The following is a 22,307-nucleotide window of genomic DNA, read 5'->3' as shown; positions in this document are numbered from 1 at the left end:
GTGTAAAGACAGTAAAGCTAGCAAGGAAACGGTAAAGTTTCTATTTACTCAAATACCAGATGAAGTGTCTTACACTTGATCAAATTATTCTGGATACAACTATTAAGGTCAAGTTTTTATTTCGCCAATAACTTTGGTAACGGTTTGGGATCTGTGTTGTAGGAGTTCACTAAACGGTTGTCTGAATATTTCTATACTGATCGGAGTGGTAATCCATGTAATTCAATCTAGCATCAAACTTTCAAGAGCTTTTTAATATTTTAGCAGCGGCTGTGCATTGAAGCACTCCCAAAGTAGCACGTGAATACGTTAGGTGGAGTAGAATCCGCCGCCCTCCTTTCGCGAGTAGCCCCTGTTTGTGGAGGCGTTATGGTGGCTCTCTGTTGAGAAAAACAACCACGTTAATAGGCTTTTCTTTTGTCTGTCGCACACCCATTTAAATCTTGTTTTCCTACTCAAAACGATTCAGTGGGCTAGGCAAACACTATGCCGGCCTTCCCATCATTATTAGCCAGAGCTCCGTCGCCTTTGTTTAAAAGCTGATTTCATTACGCTTAATCCCACCAAATAAGCAAATTGTGAACCTTGACACAGGCAGTTGCCAATATTGAAGGTATAGTTTTTACTAATACAAATACACGCATTTGTATGAATAACCTTTGAGTTTATAAAATAAAATTGGTTTAACGTGAGCAGCAGGTATGTGTCGTGGTGGCTCAGGGCAGATTCGTATTCCACCTCGGTGTGAGTGGAGTATTCGTGTTTTTTCTGTTGCGTTTCTCTGCAGTCCAAAGGTATACACTTTGGCTGGCGGACTATCTATATTGACTACAGAATGCTGTTGTGCTCCACCCCTTTGATTAATATTAGGGTCTGCTGAAATGAGAAAAAATATCAGAATAATGTTTTTGTGTCTTTGTTTAATGCACCAATTGCTTTGGTAGAGGATCATAACGGACTGCATGGTTTGTCTGTTCGTTTTTTTTTTATTAATAAATGTTATTTCAAAAGTTGACCGAAACTACGAAATACTGCACTTGCGTCAAAATCACATCTCTGATTTTATTCCAATTGTTTTGCACACAATTTCATATTCATACAGGTAGATATGTACAGATGCTTTTCATGTTTGAATAACATGAGAAAATGGATTGTATTCTTACCGATTGTTCCTTTGATGCTGTAAATCGACAGTTTCTGGGGGTTAACCCACATTTGTATTTGCGCTGTCGCACCGCTGTTCCTGGGTGGATCATCCTCCGCCCGAATTTTTAGAATTCTCCTGCAAAGTTTAATATTTTATGCGTTTATTTTCAAAAATAGTGATCGTACAGCATGACTGGTGGGTTATATGGGGGCGGGTTGTCATGCTGAAATACTGTATTTTGAGCTGATCTATTACATCTGCGGGGTCTCCACTTTTGATTTGCTGTGAAAATGGCTGATATGCGGTCATTACACTTTTTACCGTTATTGTACAGGTAAATATCAAAGTAATGTTTCTGCATCGCTGGATGATTTCCCCTCGCTCATTGTACATAACACAACACCGTTTGCAAAGACAGCATTCATGCTGGAGTTTTAATTATGGTTAAAGTATACTGAACAATTTTCAATGACTGCCGCAAAAGTGTTTAAATGCAGAAAATAACATGTAAAAGTTACCCGTCGCCATTGGTGAAGGTCTCCTTCTGAAATAGGGTCTGGTTTTTGGTCCTCAGAAATTCTTGGTGGTGATCATAGGTAGCCTTTAGATGCAAGTCCAGGCTGTCCCTTGGAACCTGAAAAGGTAGTTCTCTGTAGCATGTACGATCCAGTATTCTGATCTTATTTTCCTGTAGTATTTTACAATATATAAAACGGATTCAAATATTATAGCCTATACCCCTGCGTCGTGATGGAAAACGCAGCGTCTGGTACTAGCCAAAGTTGCGCGCTCACTTAAACGGCACCACGGCTGGTCATTCTGAGCAAGATGTACGGGTTTGCTATAGTTCGGCATCTGTTAAAATTAGAATAACATGAAAAGGCATCGAAAAGCGAGTTATTTAATATTCAGCATAGCTCCGTTTTAACATGGCTGGCAAGCGCTTTGCGAAGGTAGCCAGAAAGTAGCCTCGATTTACCTGACACTCCCGTTTACCAGTGAACGTGTTATCATTTTCATATTTAAGTAGAGGGAACGGATCCCGATGGCTTGGCATTTTGGAAATCTGTTGCTGCTTGAATAAATCCTATCGGGCTCCTTATTTATGCCACGTTGTCCGCGGGAATGTTTGCCGCTTGATACGGTTGCTAAGAGACGCACCGCAGTTGGCTCCGGTGTTCTGCCGATTTGTCCTAGTGAGTAGATCATTTCGATGGGTGGGATGTTTCGTTAGAACACCGGTTCCAGTCAAACGCGCCAGCCTGAAATTATGCATTAGCCTCTAAATGCTTTCCATTTCCAGTATTTCCATTTAGGTAAAACGTCTGTTAACTTTTTTATACCAAAGATAGCGGGACCTCCGAGAAACACTGCAAAACAACGGTAGAATAGCGGCAATATTTTAACATTTTCTGATTAACATATTTTAAAGAAAATGGCACGCTTCGGTTCAAGTGTTACATGAACTATCAGTAAATAAAGTTCTATGAATGTAGAAGTATATGGTTGCGGAAAACAATGTATGAAAAGATTTTTTTCCAATGTTGGTATTTCCTTAAATGCATGGGATTAGCGAGACGTTCCTTAAATCCTCCGTCTTTGTTTACCTTCTATTAAAGCTACTCTGCTGCTACCACCCAGATAACCCCTTAAACAAAGTTATCTAGAGTTATCTTTATAAATGTCCCAAGAGACCAAGAGGTGAACAGTAGGCTCACAGTAAGCCTCACATTGACTTTGATGCACCTGTTCGATTCGGCACTTTCCGCCTAAGCCGAGCGTCTCCGACACCGTGAAAGTATATGAACGGCAGCGTAGATCTGAGGTTAGTTCTGACTGGACACTGCAAGGAGGAGCCGTGTCTTGGACACATCATTTTGGACTTCTCCTGCTCTTCCCGATTTTAGTAAACCTTTTGAGGACACAATGCAGACTCATCCTAAAGATGTTTGGCAGTTTTCATGTCACATTTGGTGTTTTTTTCTTTTTGCCGTAGAAATTAATGCGAGAGATTTGCCAATGTGTAAGGAGGTAAGGACTTTTGCTGGAATCAGGTGGTTTGGGTCATCGGTTATTACAATCTGTAACATTGCCGTATGAAGTCTGTACATAAAACATATCCACTTGCATGTATTTCTACATAATTACTAGGCAGTTGTCAAATTGTTGGGGCTAGTTTTTTGTTTTTCGTTTACAATTTGAATTCACTTTAATGCAATATCATAATTATTAATTCAATGAACCTGAAAGTAAATCTCCCAGCGCCAGCTGCAACGCCACGCTTTTTTAGCTACATATGGTAACTGTAGATTTCACCAAGCAGCTGCAAGCGAATTGACTTATTTACTGCTGCCAACATATCGGGAGTTGTAAACTGTTTACCACGTTGTCATTAAACGCACAAGAAAAAAATAGGTCAATATAAGCTTCATGTTAAAGAATGGTCACATATTAAATGGTTCACAGCCTTATATTACTGTTTGTGCAAAATATATAAAAGTCAATTATATTGACTTGTTTTCTTTAGTATTATCGCTTTAAATAGAAACGTTAACAACTTTTTAGTGACTACATAAACTTATACTGCCCTGAATATACCGGCGCTTTATGTGGTAAATGAGTTCATGAATGAATAGCGCGATTCTGCAGTCTGCGAAAGATGCTGCCCGACGGATTGGAATGAGCTCTGTGTGTCACCATGATTTACTTCTCTGTTCATTTTCGTTATACCAGGATGTCGTTATAAAAGTTTCAATGGAAAACAGGTTCGTATCTAATCCGCTGTTTGCATATCGCATACGTTCCTTGCAGTTATCAGTTTCGCTCGGGGTAAAAGATGCTCCTCTCAATGTTAGGTTAATGTGTCTGCGAATAGTACGGATCTTATGTGAATGCATTGCCTTGGTACGACTTCCCATACTGGTGTGTTTGCTATAAGTTGTTCTTTTTTGAATGTTTTTCTAAAGTTTAAAGCACTTTACAATTTTCCCATAATGCATTATAATAATTAGAATTATTAGCAGTACCTGGGTCCTTAAAAGATGCTTTCAGACTGAAGGTTTAGTGCGTCATGTGTTGCTTAGCCGTGGGTGTTTTTTGAAATTGATTTAGAAAATGAAAGGTTAAACAGATTATTATGTACAGTATATGTGTCCTTGTTCAATGATTTACGGTAACAGTTGTGGATTATCAGTTGCTTATCAGTACAAATAAAAGCCAACGAGTAATTATTGTTTTATGTTTGGCAGGTATAGGCATTGATAACATGGTTTTGCTATTTGGTCCTGTGGTAATGCAGGACTTAATAGCAGAGAAGGGAGCTTATCTCTAGGCTTGTCTGTGGAATACCACACAAGCAAAAGTGTGTGAATCCGGCAGCTGCTTTACCTGCAGCGTAAAAGGTTGGAGTCAGGATTTCCTAAGAATGTTGGCTTCCTGTCTTCTAAGCTGAAGCACAGAGCAGATGTGCTGCCTAGAAAGGCCACAGGTTTGCAGAAGGATTCATTAATCAAAGACGAAAATAAGAGAAGTTGGTCACGTGCATGTGACACGTAAAAATGTCTAAATAAGTCAGTTTCCAGTCAATAAAGTGTCTATAACCAAAACCAGGATTGTGGCAACTGGTGAAGAGAGATTCCTGATGTGTGTGTTTACTCTGCCACTTTACATCTGCAGTTTTAACCGTTTATAACTCTCGGCACTGCCTGCCTGTGTTAACCCTAACATAGGGGCGTCCCTGGGCCGAAGCACAGCTCTTCCACTAAGATTGGGCCTCAGCTACCTTTAGTTAATAAAAATAAAATGCTGTGTCCCGTTTGGAGCCAATACTGGACGCGATATGTCCCGTGTGTTAATGTTTGGACTGAAATACAATTTAACATGAGACCAAACACCCCCCTTTATTTTTTTTTGTTGTTGGGGACCCCCCTCCTTCCCCCCCAAGGCAAATAGCCCAGGGGCATCAGCCCAGATTAACATGCCTCCTGTCACTTCCCGCCTTCCCTGCTTGTCTATTTACTTAGCAGTTGCAGTGGTGGGGAGTTTGTGTGGTTAATATGAGCTCTGCTCCTGACAAAGGTGTGAGCTCATGTGCCAGTGGTTGGCCTGCTGCTTGCTTTGTGTTTTAGCTTTGAGGGTAGTTTTACTGAATGGTTGTTAAAGCACCCTTCACTTTTGTTACTGTTGTGCATTGAAGTGTTTTATCACTAAATTAAGAATCTGCCCATTTAAAAATCAGGTTTCTTGGAACATTTTCCTTCTTGCAAAATAATCAAATAACTGGGTAAGATTTCAGTGTTGTATTCAAAGTCTTTACCTCTTAACTATTGATTCCTGTTCTCTAGTTTTCTCATGAAAAGATGAATGTTGTCTAGTTAACATTTTACATCTCTCCCGCCTCATCCATAATGGTGGCAAACAGTGAACCTGAAGGTCTTTATTCTGAAAAAGAGAGTGTGTATTTATCCAGTGCCCTGTGGGTGATGTTGTGCAGCACGCCTGTAGTGTTTAGTCAACCTGCCTTGTTGCTGGGCAGGTTACCCTGTTAATATGGAGCTACCTGGCCGGCCTGGGGTTTCACTTCGGAGCATAATTCCATCTGACCCTGACTGTGGCGGCAGTCCTAAGCCATGCTTGGCTCACAATAAGCCGAGGGCAATTAGCATCGTGTCCACGAGGGCTCCGTCATTCGGGACGAGAGCACGCTTGATCTGACATTGCCATCCAAGGTTCAACAAAATCCTCTCAAGGATGCCGAGCTCCGTGCTGCACCAAACATATTGCAAAAGAGCAGGATGGAATTGAATTATACAGATTGAAACACTAGATGGGACACTTTGTTCCGTGAAAGGTTCTAATGTTCCCTAAACATACACCAACACAGCAAAAGAGCATTAATGGCACAGAAAAAAACAGAGGCCCTGGGGCTGAATTCAGCCATTTCCATTTTCATTAATCATTAACCTTGATGTGAGTGAAAATGGGTTTAGCTCCGTCTGGCTGTAGGTGGCCCCGGCTTCGCTATTTAATGAATGTCTGCTTTGTCCCATTTAGGCATCTCATTTTGCTGCCTAATAACTGGTCGCTAAACAGACATTCAGTGAGCCATTCAATTTTCTAAATGCATTTTCCTGATACACCTTGATTAGGAAAGAACTTGTTTGGAAAGTGAATTCCCGGAATCAAGGTGCATCGGAAGCTTGTGTCTTCTGACTGGTGTGTTCATGAAGTTGGTGAACAGTGACAGTACATTGGCCCATTTTCTACAGATGGATTTTTGCTGTCAGTGAATTCCTTGTGAAACATCCTTCCTCTGAGTAAATATACTTGGGCCACGAACTCACTGTCACGATGATAATATGTCTGCCAGTCTTCCTTCCAGAATACAGTTAAGACTTCAGGCCAGACAGGCTCCTGTGCAAATATTTATTTTCTGCTTTATTAACAGAGGTGTTTATGGGAAACCATAGAGGATTCCACTGCATGTCATGTTTTCAGTTAAGGAGTGTTCCAGTACGAACTTAAATGATAGATAATGATATGTGTTGATATGGATCCTACATGTTTTTTTATCCAGTCCGTTAATAACATTTGGCTTTGACCCTAGTGATTGCTTCAACTCTCATAAAAGAATATCTGTTACTTGCCGGTGGAATCCATGTCTCCTTTTGTGGGAGGCGCCATCTTGGTCTCAGTACCCCACCCAGATCATCTCAGTGATGTTCTGCTGGCTTAACAGCCGGGTTCCAAGCTGATTCACTACAACATCTCTACACTATAATAAAAAGCGGACAAATATTTCACAATCATACACTCTCGGAAAAAAGGGTAAAAATTTGTACTTTTGCTTGTCACTGGGGCTGAACCCTGAAAAGTCTGTCCTTAGCTGTAGATAATTGTACCTTTTAAGATACAGAAATGGACTCTGATGATGGTACATTAATGCTGTTTGTACCATTGGGATGTTCCTCAGAGTCCATTTCTGTACCTTAAAAGGTACAATTACAAGGGTACCAACCCTAGTGACAATTCAAGGTACAACCTTTTATCCTTTTTTCTACGAGTGAACATTGATGATGGTGATGATGATAATGTTTTTGGAGAGTTTTGGAGAGTTTACATTATTCACATTTATTCGATAGTGGGTTAACATGCAAGTTTGTCCATCTCAGCATATAAGCTGAAGATATATACATTTTCCTGAGCATAGGTTCTTAGTTGGAGAATGTCACAGTCTTTGGCAGAAACCTTTGTGTGTGTTTCTGTATTTGCAGTCAGACTTTCACTTTGAGTACACAGAGTGTGACGTTCTGGGCTCCCGCTGGAGGGTGGCAGTCCCTAACAAACCAGAGACCTGCACGGGTCTGCCGGACCCGCTGAGGGGCACCGAGTGCTGTAAGTCTAATCCTTTCCTGACTTCACAATCTGCTCTTCTTGTCTATTCGTGCAGCTAATGCAGTCACGCCAAAACACTCGCATTCAGCTAACACTCTTATGGGACACATTTGGTTTTACTTATGTATCAATTTATACAGTCAAGCCGTGGTTTCAGCCGTTCATAGGAAGTACTCAGCTGAGGGGGTATTCTCTGGGCTGCAGTCTTCCTTGATTAGCTGTTAGCCTGTTAATAATACTATTAACATTGAAGCAATAGCTTGTTAAGCATTATCCATTAGCCTACTAGCCATTAAGCCTTACCTGCTACCTGTTACCTGTTTTTAATTCATTAACTGTCAGGCAATAAGCCATGTGCCTGCCGGTTAAGCTTGCTCTCTCCATCCTCCCACCAGCATTCTCCTGCAAGGCTGGCGAGTTCCTGGACATGGAGACACAGGAGTGCCAGAAGTGTGCCGCTGGAACATTCTCACTGGGGACTGGAGTGTGGTTTGATGACTGGGACCGCCTGCCCGCTGGCTTCTTCAGCTATGGTGCAGATACAAGCATGGGGACTGCTGTTTCCAACTGCTCCAAGTCAGTGTCACAGCAGGAAAGCAGTGGGTGTGCAGTGGGTGTGCAGTGGTTGGTGGAAAAAATGCTCTGCAGGAAACATAATGTGTCTCATCGCTAAAACCACCACTGATGCTCACTGGCCTAAACGGATGCAAGTCAGCTGCAGAAAAAAAGCAATTCTGTGACAAGAGAATGTTTTTTCATTAGGCTGTTGTGATTTTTTTTATACAGTAGATTCCCTTTCAATGCAATTGAAGTACCTACAAAGTCATCTCAGTTGCAGATTTAGTAATGATTTATTATTATTTTGCAATGTATATGGTTAACTTTAATCCAAAGTAACTTACAAGTTTATCCATTTATACAGCTGAATATTTTACCTAGTTTTTGAAAGGTTTCTACTACTTATTTTGAGATTATGTTCTTCCAGAATGCACAGTACCTATGTCTAGGGAAGGACACGATGTACTAATAACACAGTAACTCATCGTTTAGGTTCATTCTGAGTTTCCCTCATTTTGATGTTCAGCTCTATTTTCAAACTTCACTCTCTATTACAGCTCAACCTGGCTGCCAAAGGGTGACTATATCGCATCAAACTCTGACGAATGCAGCTCCACCTTGACTTACGCAGTTAACCTCAAGCAGACGGGCTCCATCTCCTTTGAATACTTCTATGCTGACAACAGTGTCTTCTTTGAATTTTATGTGAGTTCTTCAGGTTCCATATGAGTTCTCTGTTTTTCTTTTTCACCTCAGACCCTAAAGGCTGGCTTTTAGCCCCACTTATAGGATAGTCTGCAGTTCACATGTGGTTAAAATCTTCAAGTTCCTGTTTCAAAAGCACGATCTGGTCAGAATATTCTATTTATTTCTTGCTCGGCTTAATCCCAGGCCATACTTAAGATTAGTCATTGTGAGTTTGCTGTTTTTAAAAGTAAGTCTTGTAAGTAGTACACGAGAATAAGTCTTATGTAAACACTAGTGTTTGGTTTTACTTATATCAGGATTAGTAAAGTGGCCAGCATGTTCTCCCTGTGACCTTGGTTAATTCAGGACGTGATGCAGTCATGAAAGCTTTTTCACTGTTTCATAAGCATGATACTGCAGATCAGTTGTAATGGGAGAGCTTGTTTAGCTTTGGTTGGGCTATAGTTTGGAGGAACCAACCCACAGAGGCACCGAAAACCCGAAAGCTGAGTGGCAGCTGGGCCTCAGTGACCTCCGTGACGTTCTTACAGGTCCAGAACGACCAGTGTCAGTCCACAGAGTCTGAGAGCAGGTGGATGAAGAGCACGCAGAGCGACTGGGGCACACACTACGTGAGTCTGATGCTCTGGCCTCGCACTGCGACTGGGGCACACACTACGTGAGTCTGATGCTCTGGCCTCGCACTGCGACTGGGGCACACACTACGTGAGTCTGATGCTCTGGCCTCGCACTGCGACTGGCCGTTCAGGATGCCTGGTGAGGTAGGAGGAGGGTGGGGCATGCTGGATGAGCATGTGACACAGAAATCCCTCCCCCCGTAGGTGGAGCTCAGCCGTGGAAACAATGTGCTGTACTGGCGGACCACTGGTTTCTCCTTGGGGACAAGCTCAGTCAAACCAGTGCTGGTACGCAACATTGCCATTAAAGGTACAAACCATAACCTCAAGCAGACGGGCTCCATCTCCTTTGAATACTTCTATGCTGACAACAGTGTCTTTGAATTTTATGTGAGTTCTTCAGGTTCCATATGAGTTCTCTGTTTTTCTTTTTCACCTCAGACCCTAAAGGCTGGCTTTTAGCCCCACTTATAGGATAGTCTGCAGTTCACATGTGGTTAAAGTCTTCAAGTTCCTGTTTCAAAAGCACGATCTGGTCAGAGTGGGCAGGATTGCTTGTGTGTAATGTGGTCTGCCCACAGGGGTCGCTTACACATCCGAATGCATTCACTGCAAGCCTGGATAGCCCTATGTGTAATGTGGTCTGCCCACAGGGGTCACTTACACATCCGAATGCATTCACTGCAAGCCTGGATAGCCCTGTGTGTAATGTGGTCTGCCCACAGGGGTCGCTTACACATCTGAATGCATTCACTGCAAGCCTGGATAGCCCTGTGTGTAATGTGGTCTGCCCACAGGGGTCACTTACACATCCGAGTGCATTCACTGTAAGCCTAGATAGCCCTGTGTGTAATGTGGTCTGCCCACAGGGGTCACTTACACATCCGAGTGCATTCACTGCAAGCCTTGATAGCCCTATGTGTAATGTGGTCTGCCCACAGGGGTCGCTTACACATCCGAATGCATTCACTGCAAGCCTGGATAGCCCTGTGTGTAATGTGGTCTGCCCACAGGGGTCGCTTACACATCCGAATGCATTCACTGCAAGCCTGGATAGCCCTGTGTGTAATGTGGTCTGCCCACAGGGGTCGCTTACACATCCGAATGCATTCACTGCAAGCCTGGATAGCCCTGTGTGTAATGTGGTCTGCCCACAGGGGTCGCTTACACATCCAAATGCATTCACTGCAAACCTGGATAGCCCTGTGTGTAATGTGGTCTGCCCACAGGGGTCGCTTACACATCCGAATGCATTCACTGCAAGCCTGGATAGCCCTGTGTGTAATGTGGTCTGCCCACAGGGGTCGCTTACACATCCGAATGCATTCACTGCAAGCCTGGATAGCCCTGTGTGTAATGTGGTCTGCCCACAGGGGTCACTTACACATCCGAATGCATTCACTGCAAGCCTGGATAGCCCTGTGTGTAATGTGGTCTGCCCACAGGGGTCACTTACACATCCGAATGCATTCACTGCAAGCCTGGATAGCCCTGTGTGTAATGTGGTCTGCCCACAGGGGTCGCTTACACATCCGAGTGCTTTCACTGCAAGCCTGGAACTTACAGCGGGGAGGCAGGAGCCGCCAGGTGTGCCCCCTGCCCAGCCAACACGTACTCCAACAAGGGTGCCACTTCCTGCCAGTCCTGCGCAGAGGACTTCTATTCTGGTGACTGCCTTTTTCCAGATTTTTTCCACTAATTATTGGTCGATTGATTATTGGTTCTTTTTAAAAGCAGTTTATGTAAATGCTCTTGGTGGTAGAAACAGCATATTTATTAATAATTGTATTACATTTTAAAATCAGCAGTGTGGAGGGACCTGCAGTTGTCCTCCTGTCCATTGATTACATCGTGTCTTATTGGAAACCTTAGCCTACCCTCACTGGCCCTCTGCCTTTTCCCTCCCTGCCATTTTCTGATAACCCTCTGTTACTCCGTCCACTCTCTGTACCCACCTTTGCCCCACCTTTACCCCTGTCTTCAGGCATTGGGTCAGGAAGCTGTGAGCTTCGGCCTGTGTGTAAGAAGAGTGACTACTTCTACACCCACATGCCCTGTGACTCCAGTGGCAAGGTACCCAAGAATTATATATTATTATTATCATTATTATTTATTTCTTCATCTTCTAAGCACATGGATTGGGGTCTGGCACCCAAAACGGGGAAACATCAGGCAAAAAAACGGATTTACGTATTATTATTATACATGACGATAACTGAAATATGAATCTATAGTGGATAAATGGTGGGAAGATAGTTGGATGTTTGGATGGATATTTTGGTAACTCAGGTCTGAATTTTGATTATAGGGTTAGTGTTTCTCTCACGCTGTCCTGTGGATTATGCTTAATATATGCCTTATTTATTTAGTCACTTGTGAAATTCAAGGCAGCACACAATCTGATGTACTGACAGGTACAGCAGCTACAGCAGTGCACTTTGAACAGCAGGTATCGGATGATATATAATTGATTTGTAACTACTTTCTTTTCTTTTTTGCCTTTCTGTAAGTGAAATAATGTATGGGAACTTATTTATGGTATGAGTGTATATTTAATGTGTGTTTACCCTTGTGGACCCTTGTGGACCCTGGAAACTGGTACCCCCCCCCAGCTAACGCACACAACACCCCCCAGACCCAGCTGATGTTTAAGTGGATCGAGCCAAAGATCTGCAGTGAGAACAGCCCTGATGCAGCGCAGCTGCCGGCCTCGGGGGCAGTGGAGCCGTGTCGCCCCTGTAACCCTGGCTACTTCCCCGTAAACGGCTCCATCTGTGAAGCCTGCCTCTCCGGATCTTACTCCAACGGCACAGGTGCAGGCAGCCAAAGGGTCGGCGGCTTGGTGGCTTGGCGTGCTGCAGAGCAGCGAGCACAATCAAGCAGACTAGGACAGAATGACAGGCGTTTCACTCCTTACTTCTCAGCAGCATGTGAGCAGTGCCCAGCTGGAACAGAACCGATACTTGGGTTCGAGTACAAGTGGTGGAACGCGATGCCCGGCAACATGAAGACGTCTGTGTACAGCCGGGAGTACAGTGACTCGGACAGAACCACAGGTGTGTCTGCCTCAGCACCGTACTACAGCTGTTGTGGAACCACATTGGGGCCCTCTAGTGGTGAGATAACATGACAAAGTGCATAGACAGGATGCAGTGCACAAAGGTAAACATAGTGCAGAGAGTACACAGTACTCACACAGAATACCCTGAAACCTGAATTACTAGTAAATTAATAAATAAAAATAAATTATTGGATGGCAAAGGCAGCCAAACACTTATCTTCTTAAACTGAACCTGAAATATAAGATGTTTTTAACAAATGATGGTGGGGTCACTGTCCTAACTGGAGGGTACTGAGAGCTCAGTGATATTTGCAGCTGTTTCACTGGCCACTGCATGGTCTTGTGGTCGGGGATGGTGCAGTTCCCATAGCAGACAGTGACCCCTGTGTGGACCCCTGCTGGATGTGGTGTAGATGGGGGCTTAGAGCACCCCCTCCTGGTCTCTGCAGGAAATGGAGGCACGGCTGGTCTCTCTTGCTGAGAGAGGTGGTGTTAAGGAGCAGCTGCTGTGGTGTGCACATCAGGATACCTGATGCATCTCCACAGAGCAGCTGTTGGTGGAGAGTGGAGAGTGATCAGCACGGCGGTTCCTGAAGTCAACATTCACCCCCTTTTTAATCTACATTCACTGACAGACTGTCACTTTTGTCCAGTCTGCTGGCTGCTTCACTTCTGCTCTGATTCCGTCTGTCTGGCCTTTTTTGGGACCTGACTGCTGGTGTTTTTCGCAGCGTGGGAGGTGGCTGGGGAGTACATCTACACCACCCCTGGGGACCTGGACTCGGATTATGTGGTGCTGATGCTGACGGTGCCAGGGTACAGGTGCGGGACACAGCGGTCTGTGCTCGATAGGCTTTTCCACACCAAGAGGGTGTCTTGTCTTTCACCTCACTAAAGTGACGTTTCTGCTTTGGCCTGTGCAGACCAGCACAGTTCACGGGCCGGGAGACACACAACAGTGAACTGTCCCGGATCTCCTTTGTCTTTGAGACCAAGTGCACAGCTGACTGCATGCTGTTCTTCAGCGTGGTGAGGAATCCTCCTATCTCACCTCTTTCCTTTCTTCTTTCTGGGGACAGAGAGAAACTACGAATTTCTGAGACATCTGCCACTAAGCTAAGCATGAGCAAGAAATCAAGTCAATTCATTTGTTTAGCACCTTTAAAAACAACAGAAGATGAGATGAAAAAAATAATGATTTATTAATATATTATTTCAATTGACTCATGTAGTTAACTGAAGGTTTTCAGATTTTAAGCTTTATACACCTAAGCGCTAATATACCGTGAACTCCTTACTGGCTGTGTGCATTATAATTTGCATTAATTTGCATTATAATCTTTCTGTCAGTTAGTTATGTTGTACTCCTTATTACTTTTTAATCTTAGTCATTTATCTTTTTAAAAAAAAAAAAAAACTTATCGTTTTTGCTTTTTACCTTCTCTGTTTAATTGTTCAAATGTTTATCTTACCTTAGTTCAGTTTATTGTGCAACTTTTTGGTTAACACCTGCTGGATTTTCTATATCAAATACAACGACTCGACTATATCACCCATAAATTGGATGCAAAGTTTTAATTTCCATAATGTGACTGGCTGGCTGAAGATGGCTTCCATTTTGGGAGGGAGCCTGCAGTCACCCTGTGAGCCGCTCTGCCCCCGTCTCTGGCCAGGGCTCCAGTGAGTGGAGCAGCCGAACTGTGGAGCACTGGGAGGGCAGCCGGGACAAGCAGTCCTACTCCTACATCGTCAGGAGCAACGACAGCACCTGCTTCACCTGGGCCTTCCAGCGGACCAGGGATTACGGCACGGTAACTTCAGCCACAGTCCCCCAGGCTGTTCCAGTCCACTGAGGAGCCCCCCACCGTTTCTTACAGTGGTGTGGTTATGAACCGCGGGTGATGGGTGTTGTGGCAGTCAATTGCCGGGGGGTTACCTGGGAGGCCCCTGCAGTAAGCCCATGCAGTGGAACACACATAGAAATGGTCAGTAAAGACTCAGTGAATTGTGCTTCGTGTCAGTGGAAATTTAATCAAAATCATGTTTATATGTGGACAAAATTGGAGGTGGGACCACACAGGGCATATGGGGAGGGGGTCCAGCGAAGGATGGAGTGCAGTGACATATAGCTAGGCTCTGTGTAACTGCCTTGCCCTTGTCCATCCCCCACCAGAGACAGTACCTCACCGACTTTGCCAAACTCTACTACGTCAAGGTCAGCAATGTAATTGGGGGCGTGGCATCTGGGTGCCGGCACTGCCTATTGGGCACGTCCACGGGGGGCGTGTCTCTGGTGGACGGGGAGTGTGTGCCCTGCCCAGCTGGTCACTACATGCTGAATGACTCCAGCGGCTGTCGGAGTTGCCCTGACAGAACCATAGTCTGGGTGGAGCAGCCTGTGGGAGAGGAGGCCTGTCAGCCCTGTGGCCCCAACACTCAGAGCAACAAGGTAAGTGTCCTGCCTGCTTCCTCTAGCATCTTTAGCCAAAGAACCAGTCAGCCACATAGTCATGCAATCCTTTTCCTTTTTATCTATATGCAATCAGTATATTGTACTGTTTATCTGATTGCATACTACATGTTAGTCATGTGTGTTTTAGCATCACATGCCCTGTGCTTACTGGCATAGGTTCCAAGCTTATGGGACTATAAGCTGGATAAGTAGCTACATACAGACAAATGGATGTATATTTTGTGTATATGCAGCGTATTAACAGTTGAGTTCCAGCACTTTTAATAGAGATGGTGGTGGATCTAGCTAGTCATCCCAAGATGTGCTGCTTGTGACTAGAATTTATTCACTAAACAGTAGCTGATTACATCCAGTGAGTAAATGCTGTGAATACAAGCTGTAACACGGACATTTTCTGCTGCTACGCTGCTGACACTCTGTCTGCAAGTTAATCCTACACAGGATGTCTACTGTCCCTCCATCTGCTACACTGCTGACTCACTGCATGCAGGGTAATCATACACAGAATGTGCACTGTCTCTCCATCTGTCACACTGCTGACTCACTGCATGCAGGTTAATCATACACAGGATGTCTACTGTCCCTCCATCTGCTGCACTGCTGACTCACTGCATGCAGGGTAATCATACACAGAATGTACACTGTCTCTCCATCTGCTACATTGTTGACTCACTGCATGCAGGTTAATCATACACAGGATGTCTACTGTCCCTCCATCTGCTACACTGCTGACTCACTGTATGCAGATTAATGATACACAGAATGTACACTGTCTCTCCATCTGCTACACTGCTGACTCACTGCATGTAGGTTAATCATACACAGAATGTACACTGTCCCTCCATCTGTTATGCTGCTGACTCACTGCATGCAGGCTAATCATACACAGAATGTACACTGTCTCTCCATCTGCTACACTGCTGACTCACTGCATGCAGGTTAATCCTACACAGGATGTCTACTGTCCCTCCATCTGCTACACTGCTGACATACTGCATGCAGGCTAATCATACACAGAATGTACACTGTCCCTCCATCTGCTACACTGCTGACTCACTGCATGAAGGTTAATCATACACAGAATGTACACTGTCCATCCAGCTGCTACACACTGTTACATAAACTGTATAGCATACCAGCAGACCATATATAAATGTGCTATTACTCTGTTAGTATACTTCATGTACTGTGATATTCATACCGGCCACTAATGGGTGCCACTGTGCCTCAGGACCGCACCGCCTGTGTGAGCGACTGCACCCTGTCGTTGCTGCTTCAGGGGGGGGGCGTGGCTCACTACGACTTCTCCTTACTGGCTAACACCACCCACTTCCGCAGCAACGCCCGTTTCACCAGCAAAGGACTGCGCTACTTCCACCAGTACAGCGTCAGCCTTTGTGGAAATGAGGTGACCCTGATACTTAAGACCAGCAGAACAGTCTGTGTAATGCAGTATCGTTGTGTTGGTTAATATGTTTATATTAATTCATTTAGAAGACAGAGAATTACAGTTAAATGCATTAGAATTTAGTTCCACAGAGAATTACAGTTAAATGCATTAGAGTATCAGGCACTGAGTAAGTAAACAGGCAGGGTGAGCTCAGTAAATTAAATGCAGCCTTGAATCCGCATAATGTGACAGAGCTGTAACAAAAGGAAAAGTATTATGGAAAGCATCCTAACCTAATCCACAGGTCTCCTGACAGAGAAACATGACCCCTGTCTAAGAGCTTAAAACCTGAGAGCTCGTATTCAAGGTACATACACAAACAATCAATGAATCAGTTTGGCACAACTTATGACCTGTAATATTGTGGGTCTTCAGTCTGCCACCCCACACAGGCCGAATTGGAGAAGTGACCCATTGATAGACTTTGGGGGGGCTATAAAAAGCATAAGTAAGTATCTCAATGGCCTACACATAGTACAAATGCAGGGCATAAATATGGCGTTTGTGTCTGGGGCTTCGCAGGGGGGGCCAGCTGCACTCTGTGTAGATAATGTCACAGAGAGTAAAAGGGAGGTGAGAGGTCACGTGTGCCAGTCCACTGTGGTGCCGTCTGAAGTGAGGGGCCAGAGGATGGTGTCATCTCAGCCGTTCAGCATCGCCGACACTCTGATCGGTAATGTCCCAGAGGATTCACCTCCACATTGCTCTCCTCTCAGTACAGTGTGGCATGATAATTTGGTTCCAGTGTCCTACATTTACTGTCCTGCAATGAAACCCTGCTAATCATTCACATGCATGTCCTATTTTTTTTACCTAATTTAAAACATCTCTTACTTCTCTGCAGTGTTTCCTCAGGCAGTCAGACTTATCAAACTGGCCTTGATTCCTGCCAGTCAGTGAAGCGTCAGTGAAGCTGAAGTTTTTGTTTAACAGCGACTTTATTCCTTGACCTCCTTCTCCTCAGGCGTCACCGTGGACACCGTCTTGGACAATATCTCTTCTCCGACAGCCTACTTTCCCACTGACTCCAGCCTGCCTGATGTCATCTTTTACTATCGGTGGGCAAAGCCACATGAGTAATATAATAGTCATGCCCAGACAGTTCGTATCACATTAAGTTTGTTCATTACCAATCAATGTTCTACATGTCCAGAGGAAATTGTGTTGAAATATTATGAACAGATTAATGGCATTTTGTTCTTTTCAATATTTCTACTGACAAAACATGAAAACATTCTTAATCTCATTTCTATTGAAAATCTGGAGAATTGAATTAGCATATTTTAAATGTTCAAATGTTTTCCCTGATCATTGTCATAGATCAGCGGAGGCGACCCTGGCATGTAAAAAGGGCCGGTCCACCACCATTAGGATGAGGTGTGACCTCTCTGTCTTAACAAATGACCAGCTGTCTCTCCCAAGGTAAGACACACATGATATGATCTAGTACTGGGGAAAGTGCATTAATAGCTAAATCACCACATAGCCAAATTAGAGGTGACCTCTAGTGGAATAAACTGGGAAGTACAACTAAGCAATGCTGATTCACAATGAGTTAAGATAGAACTCTGTAGACCCCACTACCCTGACTAGGATAAGAAGATGGATGGATGGATGGATGGATGGACGGACGGACAGACGGACATTATTGTGGTCTGACTACCTTACAAAGAATAAACAACTCCCAACACAATACTCTCCCGAAAGAAATAAATAAATAAGAATAAAGTGTAAACACTCCTCTTGATTTCCAGTGAACATGCCTTTCTGCTGCTGTCAGGGCCATTAAAATGCATGTGCATTTGGACCATGTGTTGTGAACACTGGCTATTTGTGCGCCTCTGCCCTGCAGCATGTGCTCCGAAGGCACTTGCGATGGATGCTCTTTCCACTTCCTGTGGAGGACTCGGCACGCCTGCCCGCTCTGCTCCGCCCATCACTATAAGGAGATTGTCAGTGGCTGCATTCAGGGCATCCAGGTAGCCAGAAACGCACTCGGGAGATACTGAGCTGTGGGAATTCAGACACTGATGATACACTGAGCACATTATGTCCTGTTACACTGAGCACCATCACACTGTGTCATCATTGTCCTGTGTCCATAAGCACTGAAGCACAGAGCAAATTTATAGCATTCTGGCACTGAACTGTCATGTTTGAATTCCTGTTTGAATTCATGCGTATGTATCTGTGTTTTGTGTGTGTGTGTGTGTGCGCGTGTGTGTGCGCGTGTGTGTGCATGTGCGTGCACCAGAGGACCACCTACGTGTGGCAGCAGCCTCTGCAGTGCAGTGGGGGGATCCCCCTCCCGGCCCAGAAACTCAGTGCCTGCGTCACTCTGGACTTCTGGCTCAAGTTTGGTGTCTTGACGGGGGGCGTCGCTGCCCTGCTACTCGTTGTGCTCAGCTGTTACTTCTGGAAGAGGACACGCAGGTGAGGGGTGTGCCTGTAGGGGTTGCTGTGCAGACTGAGCAGTGATTGCATAAGTTCTTTACAAAACTTATAAAACATAAGACTCACGCAATATACAGATAAATACAGACTCCGGGCTGATGATATGTCTCTGCAGGCTACAGTATAAGTACTCAAAGCTGATCATGAGCACTGGGGAGACAGAGTGCGACCTGCCTGCTGCAGACAGCTGTGCCATAATGGAGGGTGAAGATGCTGAAGATGATCTCATCTATCTCACCAAAAAGTCCATCTATGGCAAGATCAAGTCCTTCTCCAGACAGGTGTGCATATGTGTAACTGGCCTTAACAAATGCAGTGTTCCTGTTTGTTTCACATGCCTTGGGAGACCCTACCAGGGGCAATACAGCTGCTCCAGAGGGATACCAAGGCGTTCCTGGGTTTGTCCTGGGTTTGTCCTGGGTTTGTCCTGGGTTTGTCCTGGGTTTGTCCTGGGTTTGTCCTGGGTGCACGTCTGGGGAAAAAAAGGAAAATGTTAAACATATAATATTGCTGATCGATCCACTGCCCCAGGCATTTTACCAGTATGCGAATTTTTATGACATAATAACTCATCAAAACGTTGGGAACTCCTCTTTCAGACTATAATGGGTCATGGATTCTCCCAATTACAGCGTCACTGATATTTTCAGATGGGGTGAGGTGAAGGCTTCACACCTCCAGAATTGGGAATTTGAATACTTTCTCTGTATTATGTGCCTGCAGATAGCATGTTCTTCCTGTGCTGCATAGGCTTCCTTTAGACACTCTGTTTCAGATCCATTTTCCTGCAATCCAGGATGAGGATCAGCACCTCCAAGTCTGAGGCCATGGTTCTCAACTGGAAAAGGTGGATTGCACGCTCTGGGTGGGAGATGAGTTACTGCCCCAAACTGAGAAGTTTAAGTATCTCAGGGTCTTGTTTACAAGTGAGAGAAGAAGGGAACGAGAGATGGACAGACAGATCGGTGCAGCATCAGCAGTAATGCGGATGGTGTACCGTTCTGTCATGATAAAGAGGGAGCTGAGCTGGAAGGCAAAGTTTTCGATTTACCAGTCAATCTACATTCCAAACCTCACCTATGGTCATGAGCGCTGGGTAGTGACCGAAAGAATTATATTGCGGATAAATGCGGCTAAAATTAGTTTTCTGTGCAGGGTGGCTTTGCTCAGCCTTAGAGATCACAGACAGGAGCCACTGCTCCTCCACATCGAAAGGACCCAGTTGAAGTGGTTGGGGGAACTATCTAGGATGCCTCCTGGATGGATCCCTGGGGAGGTGTTTGGGGCATGTCCAACCAGGAGGCGGCCCCCGAGGCAAACCCAGGACACACTGGAGAGATCATACCTCTGGGCTGGCCTGGGAACGCCTTGGTATTCCCCCAGAGGAGCTGGAGGAGGTGGCTGGTGAGAGGGAGGTCTGGGCATCCCTGCTTAGACTGCTGCCTTCACTACCTGACCCTGGATAAGCAGCTTCTGGATGGATGGACCTATGTATTCTACTATATGACTTTAAAATTGTATTAAAATGTGTTAAATTGTGTTAAAATGTTAATACAGAAAAATTAAGGCAAACAAATTTTCACAACAAAACAGTGCAGTTCTGAGAGAAACATACAGTATATGAGTATCTCCGTATTTAACCATAAGTGCTTGTGTGACTGGGTGTCTTTTCAGAGAACGTCAGATGGGTTTGACTCCGTTCCTTTGAAGTCATCATCTGGCATGGAGATGGAGATGAATTAAACAGCTCAGCTGCAGAGCAGAGAGGTGGAGGTCTACATGACCACAGGGGAGGGCAGAGAGGTGGAGGTCTACATGACCACAGGGGAGGGCAGAGAGGTGGAGGTCTACATGACCACAGGGGAGGGCAGAGACACGCAGAGAGGTGGAGGTCTACATGACCACAGGGGAGGGCAACGCAAGGACATGGACTGTGACATAAGCCTGATCTGGGCGAGTGTCACTCTGCCACCTTCTTCTCAGTGGATGTTTTACCTGAAACATTTTTAAATTATGATTTTGTCAGGTTTTGTTTAATGATATTGCTCCATCTCGGGATCTGGTGGAGTAAATTTTTATTAATATTTTTTCCTGATCTGTTATTTTATATAACTGTGTAGTCTACCCTTCATCCAGAAATGTGCTAGCAGCTGTCCATCAAGTTTATTTCCTTGAATAGGGAAAAAAAATGTAATTGAATGTATCAGAAATTATATTTATTCTCCTTGTACATTGTTCCCATAAGGTGTGTAGAGTTGTCCTTGATTTTCAATTATCTTAAGTCTGGTTGTAATCATCTTCTGAAAGTGTTTCCCTCATAGCTAGCTATTCTTTATACATTTACAATAATCTGCTATAACGTGTCAGACTTTCACGTTAAAGGTAAGACAGGTGTGACACTAATTCACTAGCCTGTTATCCTGCTGGTATTCACACCAAAGACCTTTACTCATGGTGGCTGAGGATTAGCTGCAGCTTGGTCACATAGCAAAGTGTCACGTTTGTTCAGCATTACTGTGCCTTGGTGATGCGGATGGTTCAGCAGAAAATTAAAGCTACTCTGGCTTATTTTTAAAAAGAATTAACATCGAAATGAAAATGCTGAAAATGCAAGGAGATTGTTTATTGACATTGCAGTTGTTCCCATATTAGCAGACAGTCATTTAAAGAGGAAGAATGTACAGGCAGACCTTGGAAATAACATTACTGTCATTTTATTGCAACTGTGCCACATCTTAATGTTACAGAAAGCACCACCTTCATACCAAATGTTAGCAAGTTATGCGTGTAACTTATTATAACTGTACAGATCGCCAAGTTGCCTTACTTTATAATCCGAGCCTCTGGATGTTTGTTCTGTTCACATTATTTTCTGAAAGTCAGTGCTAAAGCTTTCTGTGTTACCGTTACAATGGGGATCCAAGCCAGTCTTATTGCCTCTGGTGTATAAAATATTTTTTCTGTACTGTTTGTGAATACTTTTCTCAGTGTGAAACTACTAAACACTGCTGTGTTAAGATTGGCCTTTGCCAACTACTTAGATACTTCTGCTTCCAATCTATGAAATATTAATTCTTGTAGATTTATCATACAACACTTAAAATGTTCACACTACTTACAGAGTAACCATTTCACATTAGAAAGACAACGATAGTGTGGTCCGTGAGCAATATCGTCCCCCTTGATTTCAGGACTTTTAATAGCTTACAATAACAGAAAATGGTTGCCATTAGTTATGTAGGTAAAATAATTAAGGGTATGTAATGCTTAAGCACTGCGGTAAAACTTGACTTAAGGGAAGCGTTACACACATTCTACAGGTGCCCCCTGCCCACCCCCACCGGCTTCTGCGTAACGATGTTAATCGACTTCTGGTCATGGAGAAAATGAAATGCCACAATCTCACAACTGTTTGTTTTTATTGTTGCTGCATCACCGACCGCTAT

The 22,307-nt window shown here is 44.2% G+C and overlaps 2 protein-coding genes across 2 annotated transcripts; one reads left to right on the top strand and one right to left on the bottom strand.

Moving 5' to 3' along the window:
- Positions 1-102: 102 nt before the first annotated feature.
- On the bottom strand, positions 103-2,322 carry cfap276 (cilia and flagella associated protein 276). The gene is made up of 5 exons (XM_049002978.1): positions 2,127-2,322; positions 1,886-2,002; positions 1,666-1,781; positions 1,164-1,282; positions 103-380 (listed from the first exon to the last, which is right to left on the bottom strand). The coding sequence occupies exons 1-5, from the start codon at positions 2,202-2,204 to the stop codon at positions 310-312; spliced, it is 501 nt and encodes a 166-aa protein (XP_048858935.1). The 5' UTR covers positions 2,205-2,322; the 3' UTR covers positions 103-309.
- Positions 2,309-21,897, top strand: elapor1 (endosome-lysosome associated apoptosis and autophagy regulator 1). The gene is made up of 23 exons (XM_049002975.1): positions 2,309-3,178; positions 7,420-7,540; positions 7,936-8,116; positions 8,656-8,803; positions 9,337-9,417; positions 9,628-9,733; positions 10,941-11,090; positions 11,408-11,496; positions 12,059-12,236; positions 12,348-12,479; positions 13,216-13,306; positions 13,408-13,513; positions 14,158-14,295; positions 14,658-14,933; positions 16,189-16,365; positions 16,930-17,080; positions 17,372-17,465; positions 17,728-17,829; positions 18,260-18,386; positions 18,662-18,840; positions 18,977-19,142; positions 20,536-20,634; positions 20,707-21,897. The coding sequence occupies exons 1-22, from the start codon at positions 3,074-3,076 to the stop codon at positions 20,602-20,604; spliced, it is 2,967 nt and encodes a 988-aa protein (XP_048858932.1). The 5' UTR covers positions 2,309-3,073; the 3' UTR covers positions 20,605-20,634; positions 20,707-21,897.
- The last annotated feature ends 410 nt before the right edge of the window (positions 21,898-22,307 follow it).

Source organism: Brienomyrus brachyistius, unplaced genomic scaffold (assembly GCF_023856365.1).
Source record: "Brienomyrus brachyistius isolate T26 unplaced genomic scaffold, BBRACH_0.4 scaffold74, whole genome shotgun sequence".
Taxonomy (NCBI): Eukaryota; Metazoa; Chordata; class Actinopteri; order Osteoglossiformes; family Mormyridae; genus Brienomyrus; species Brienomyrus brachyistius.
Note: the sequence above shows the minus strand (reverse complement) of the source record. Positions and strands in the feature narration are given on the sequence as shown.

What these genes read in the sequence shown, in the direction of transcription:
- elapor1 (XM_049002975.1), top strand. Translation starts at nt 3,074, where the DNA reads ATGCAGACTCATCCTAAAGATGTTTGGCAGTTTTCATGTCACATTTGG. An exon ending in ACGCAACATTGCCATTAAAG is followed by an intron (nt 9,734 to 10,940) that starts GTACAAACCATA and finishes GTCTGCCCACAG; the next exon opens with GGGTCGCTTACACATCCGAG. An exon ending in GGACCAGGGATTACGGCACG is followed by an intron (nt 14,296 to 14,657) that starts GTAACTTCAGCC and finishes ATCCCCCACCAG; the next exon opens with AGACAGTACCTCACCGACTT.
- cfap276 (XM_049002978.1), bottom strand. Translation starts at nt 2,204, where the DNA reads ATGCCAAGCCATCGGGATCCGTTCCCTCTACTTAAATATGAAAATGAT. An exon ending in TTTTCCATCACGACGCAGGG is followed by an intron (nt 1,782 to 1,885) that starts GTATAGGCTATA and finishes CTACCTTTTCAG; the next exon opens with GTTCCAAGGGACAGCCTGGA. An exon ending in CAGCATCAAAGGAACAATCG is followed by an intron (nt 381 to 1,163) that starts GTAAGAATACAA and finishes TTTTCTCAACAG; the next exon opens with AGAGCCACCATAACGCCTCC.